The 5,809-nt window shown below is 40.1% G+C and overlaps 1 protein-coding gene across 1 annotated transcript; it reads left to right on the forward strand.

Moving 5' to 3' along the window:
* Positions 1 to 596: 596 nt before the first annotated feature.
* Positions 597 to 994, forward strand: LOC132524160 (small ribosomal subunit protein eS26-like). Its single transcript, XM_060155996.1, has one exon. It carries the CDS (start codon positions 597 to 599, stop codon positions 894 to 896), a length of 300 nt encoding a protein of 99 aa, XP_060011979.1. The 3' UTR covers positions 897 to 994.
* Positions 995 to 5,809: the final 4,815 nt, after the last annotated feature.

Consider the following 5,809-nt stretch of genomic DNA (forward strand, 5'->3'; position numbering starts at 1 on the left):
AGAAAGTACATCCAGGAACGTGGTTTGGCACATACTCAGGGGCACAAGTCCTGTCACTCTTTGGATCCCATCCTCCATCACTTTATTTATCCCTGGATCCTTGTTTTCTACTGCTCTCTCAGCCTCTCAGCCTTCCAGTCCCATTGCTATTCCTAGGTGTCAGTATTCAATATCTGACCACACACCATCAGAAAATCTCTGTCCTCCACTTTCCTTTCCTTTTCTATTACAACTAGAAAAGGACTTTGGTTAGTTTGTGGAATGACAGCTACAATTAGTATGTGGGCTTTAGCATGTTCATTGGGATTTGCTACACTAATCAGACTAACTTATAGCTTGTAGACTATGAAAGGCTTTTCTTGTAGTGATTAGTATCTACATGTTTTCTGTGTGACTTATCAGTACAGAAGACCTAAATCACTGTAATAACTACAAAAGACGTTACAGAGAAGAGAAAAATAACATTTTTACTTTGAAAACTGCCATAGACTATAAAGCTCATTTTTGTATATTTAAATCCTAAGATATGAATACATAAATCACATACATACATATACAATTAAGAACTTCATCTAGCTGTCTCCCCTCCTGCCAAGATGACCAAGAAAAGAAGGAATAATGGTCATGCCAAAAAGGGCCGTGGCCACGTGCAGCCTGTTCGCTGCACCAGCTGTGCCCGATGCGTGCCCAAGGATAAGGCCATTAAGAAGTTCGTCATTCGGAACATCATAGAGGCCGCAGCCGTCAGGGACATTTCTGAAGCGAGTGTTTTCGACGCCTATGTGCTTCCCAATCTGTATGTGAAACTGCATTACTGCATGAGTTGTGCCATTCACAGCCAGGTAGTCAGGAATCGTTCTCGGGAAGCCCGGAAGGACCGAACACCTCCACCCTGATTTAGACCTGCGGGTGCTGCCCCACGACCTCCACCAAAGCCCATGTAAAGAGCTAAGTCCTTAAAGACTAAAGAAATACTGTCTCCTGGAAAGACAATAAAGTGGAAATTATACTTAAGAAAAAAAAAAAGAAATTCGTCTATAATATTTCTAATGATTTCGTAAAAGTAAAGTAGGGTTATTTTCTTAAATTATGAGTCCTTATGCTTTCCTTCAGTAAGAACTCTACTTGTTTCCCAGAAAGCTTTACATTTCCCTAAAATTCATATGTTGAAGTCTTAACCCCCCAGAACTTCAGAATGTGACCTTATTTGTAACTAGGGTCATTGCAGATGTAAGTGGTTAAGCTGGGGTCATACTGGAATAGGATGGGTCCCTATTCCAATATGACTGGTGTCCTGATTAAAAGGGGAAATCTGGAGACAGACACACACACAGGGAGACCAGCCATATGAAGACAGAGATCAGCCAAGGGACAGTTTGCCAGCAAACCACCAGAAGCCAGGACAGAGGCACGGGACAGATTCTCCCTCCCAGCCCTCCGAAGGAACCAACCTCAGAGTGATATCAACAAGATGGTGGAATAGGAAGTCTCCTGCTTATCTCTCCCCAACTCAGCAACAATAAATTGGCAACCATCCATAGGCAAAAGTGCCTTTGTGAGAGATTTGGGATCCAAGTAAGAGACTGTGAAACCCTGGTAGAGCCCAAGACCAAAGAGGGCTGTTTTGAAAAGGCAGCCCATGCGCAGGTGGCAGACTTTCCAATTGTCCCAGCTACAGACTCAAAAGTAGCCCTGTCTCCCCGTGGACTCCTCTACAGCCCCATTTGGCATTGTCCTGCCACAACACCATCTGCCAAAGGACTGCGCAGGAGTCACACCTGCCTATGCCCCAGGTGTCTGGCCAGCCAACCTCAGTCCTGGCTGTGGACCCTGAAGTGGTGTGTGATCCAGCTCCAACCCCTCTCAGGATGCTAGTCCTGACTCTCCAGGCAACGCCCCCTCCACTGCCCGGGGAGACATGTCTATGCTCTGAGGCAGGACCTCCAACCTAGGTCCAGCTGCAAATCCTGAAATAGCCCTGTAATTTGGCTCTAGCCCCTCTCAGCCATGAACCAGTAATACTCCTGCGCATCCAGGGACCCACCAGGAGGCACACCCTTGTAAGCACCTGGAGGTAGACCTGCTGACCTGGGTCCAACTGCAGATGTTAAAGGGGCCCTGACACCTGCCTCCAGGCCCTCACAGCCATAGTCCAGGAGCAGTCATGTCTGCCCAGGGACCTCTTCCAGCTTCTGGTGGCTCTTCATATTCCTTGGCTTGTGGCAGCATAATTCCAGTCTCTACCTTCATCTTCACATAGTCTTCCTCCCTGTGTCTCAAGTCCCCCATCTCCTTTTCTCTTTTAAGGATACAAATCATTGGATTTACGTAGGGCCCATCTTAAATCCTGGATGATCTCATCTTGAGATTCTTAAATAATCACATCTATAAAGATCCTACAAAGGTCACACTCACAGGAAGTGGGGATTAGGACGTTCCATATCTTTTGGGGGGCCATTATTCAACCCCCCAACTACAACATCTTAAAATAGATGATAACTGGTAATCAATAAACCTTGGGTATTTAGAGAGTGCTGAAAATATGCAGTGTAACTGCTAAACAAGGACTTTTGAAATAGAAGATAATTTTTGTAATACTGCAAGGGAAATTCTAATAATAGTCTATAACTAAAAATACTAGTCTATCTCAGCAAAACTTGGGAGTAGAGGAGAATGGGAAAGTTTAGGGAAATGAAAGTGTTTCAAAACTGCTAACTTGTTGGAGGGAGGATGAAAGCAGTGGGAAAATAGAACACCTTGATGGGGAAATAGTTGAAGTCTTGTTTTCTAATATTAGAGAACTAAGTGCTATATTATGAGATTCAGAAAAGAAAGGGGAATTTTCTGCCTTTTAACAAGGGAGAAGAAGAAATGAGTGACAACTCTATCAACTCCTCCCCACTAAAAAACGAAAGAAGGAAAGCAACATTGCAAACAGGTAATAGCATAATAAAAATGGAAGAACTAAAGTATATTAAGTAAATCATTAAAAAGGCAGTTGTACCAAAATTATTACATAAGTCTAATATAATTACAGTTAGGATTTCAACAGGGATTTAAAAAAGTATTGAGTTTCAATCATCTTAGAGTTCATATGGAAGAATAAATATCCCAGAAAATCTAGACAAACACAGAAATTGAGGAAGGGAGGGAGGAGGGGAGGCATTCAACTACTCAGCTGAGCTGAGTTGACAGGAAAAAGTGAAGACCTTACACTGAAATTAAATAAATGTAAAGCTACTGTTGGAAAAACTATCAGAGAAGCAATATAGAAAATCCAGATATAAATCCCAGAATATATGAGAAGTTAATATGCATGCAACAAAGTTGGTACTTCAACTTATTTGAGGATGAGTTGAAAAGAATAATCTCATGTATTCTAGTGTATAGGTGGCATAAATGTGAACTGTTACAATATCTATTGCTATCAGTCTGGTACTATTTACTATTTCCATTGCACCCTTGGAAATCTACCCCATTAAATAAAAGCCTTGATGTAAGCTGTATGGACTGGATTACATCCCATCCCAGAATTCATATTTTGAATTCCAAACCCTCAATGTGATGATATTTGGAGACTGGGCCTTTGGGAGGTAGAGTTAAAAGAGGTCATAAGGTTGGTGCTCTCATGATGGGGTTACTGTCCTTATGAGAAGGGATACTAGAGATATCTATGCACGGCAAAGATCAGATCAGGGTGAAGATTCAAGGTCTATAGATGCTTTGACCCAACCTCCCTTTTTATGTTCAGTTCTTTGTTGTTTAATATTTATTGTTGTCTTCTCAACCAGATTATACATTTCATTCATTCATTCCACAAGACTATCTAGAACATCCACCATGTGCCAAGCACTATACTAGATACTGAATATAAAAGTATATCTTTAAAAAAGTATATCTAAAACATAGTCCTTGACTTTTAGAAAATTTCAGTCTGGAAGAGGTAAAATTCAAATCTGTAATTATTTCAAGGTACAGTACTGTGATGTGTGCTGTCATTTTACCATCAGAGTTCATATATCTTTGACAAAAGTATATCATTCTACACATAACCTGATAGGCATATAGTACTTCTTGATAGATAACTTTGTCTGAATTCATAAATAATTCTTAAATTGTTACTCTATTGAAAGTTTTAATGAAGATATTTATAGATATGTAAAGGTAGCCTATTACCTAAATACAACCACATACTTCACTTGATTTTACATGGTGGCATAAAAGTCACTGAATTGGGGCTTCCCTGATGGCGCAGTGGTTGAGAGTCTGCCTGCCGATGCAGGGTATACGGGTTCATGACCTGGTCCAGGAAGATCCCGTATGCCGCGGAGCGGCTGGGCCCGTGAGCCATGGCCGCTGAGCCTGTGCGTCTGGAGCCTGTGCTCCTCAACGGGAGAGGCCACAACAGTGAGAGGCCTGCGTAATGCAAAAAAAAAAAAAAAAAGTCACTGAATTGAGAAAGCAAGGCAATCTTTTTGTAAAATAATTTTTAATTGAAGGGTAGTTTATTTACAATGTTGTGTTAGTTTCAGATGTACAGCAAAGTTGCAGATTCTTTTCCGTTATACATTACAAGATATTGAATGTAGTTCCCTGTGCTATATAGTAGGTCCTTGCTGTTTAGCTATTTTATATATAATAGTGTGTACCTGTTAATCCCAAACTCCTAGTTTATCTCTCCTCCCTGCCCCTTTCACCTTTGGTAACCATAAGATTGTTCTTTATGTCTGTGAGTCTGTTTCTGTTTTGTAAATAAGTTCATTTGTATCATTTTTTTAGATTCCACAAATAAGTGATATCATATTATATTTGTCTTTCTCTGTCTGGCTTACTTCACTTAGTATGACAATCTCTAGGTCCATCCATGTTGTTGCAAATGGCATTATTTCATTCTTTTTTGTGGCTGAGTAATATTCCATTGTATATATACCACATCTTCTTTTCCATTCATCTGTCAATGGACACTTAGGTTGCTTCCACGTTTTGACTATTGTAAGTAGTGCCGCTATGAACATTGGGGTGCATGTATCTTTTCAAATTCGTTTTCATCTTTTCTGGATATATGCTCAGGAGTGGGATTGCTGGATCATATGATAACTCTATTTTTACTTTTTTAAGGACCCTCCATACTGTTCTCCATAGAGGTGGCACCAATTTTCATTCCCACCAACAGTGTAGGAGGATTCCCTTTTCTTCACACCCTCTCCAGCATTTATTATTTTTAGACTTTCTGGTGATGGCCATTCTGACCCATGGAAGATGGTACCTCTTTGCCATTTTGCTTTGCATTTCTCTAATAATTAGTGATGTTGAGCATCTTTTCATGTGCCTGTTGGCCATCTGTATGTCTTCTTTGGGGAAATGTCTATTTAGGTCTTCTGCCCATTTTTTTGATTGGGTTATTTGTTTTTTGTTATTGAGTTTTATGAGCTGTTTGTATATTTTAAAAATGAAGCCCTTGTCAGTCGCATTGTTTGCGAATATTTTCTCCCAGTCCATAGGTTGTCTTTTCAATTTGTTTATGGTTTCTTTTGCTGTGCAAAAGCTTATAAGGTTGACTAGGTCCCATTTGTTTATTTTTGTTTTTATTTCTTTTGCCTTGGGAGAGTGACTTTAGAAAACAGTGGTATGATTTATGTCAGAGAATGTTTTGCCTATGTTCTCTTCTAGAAGTTTTATGGTGTCATGTTTTATATTTAAGTCTTTAAGCCATTTTGAGTTTATTTTTGTGTATGGTGTGAGGGAGTGTTCTAAGTTCATTGATTTACATGTAGGCAAAGGCAATCTTAATGACAGATAGAATAACAAA

Source organism: Lagenorhynchus albirostris, chromosome 8 (genome assembly GCF_949774975.1).
Source record: "Lagenorhynchus albirostris chromosome 8, mLagAlb1.1, whole genome shotgun sequence".
Taxonomy (NCBI): domain Eukaryota; kingdom Metazoa; phylum Chordata; class Mammalia; order Artiodactyla; family Delphinidae; genus Lagenorhynchus; species Lagenorhynchus albirostris.

Bases quoted from the DNA above. Each gene is read 5' to 3' on its own strand.
- LOC132524160 (XM_060155996.1), top strand. From the start codon at position 597: ATGACCAAGAAAAGAAGGAATAATGGTCATGCCAAAAAGGGCCGTGGC.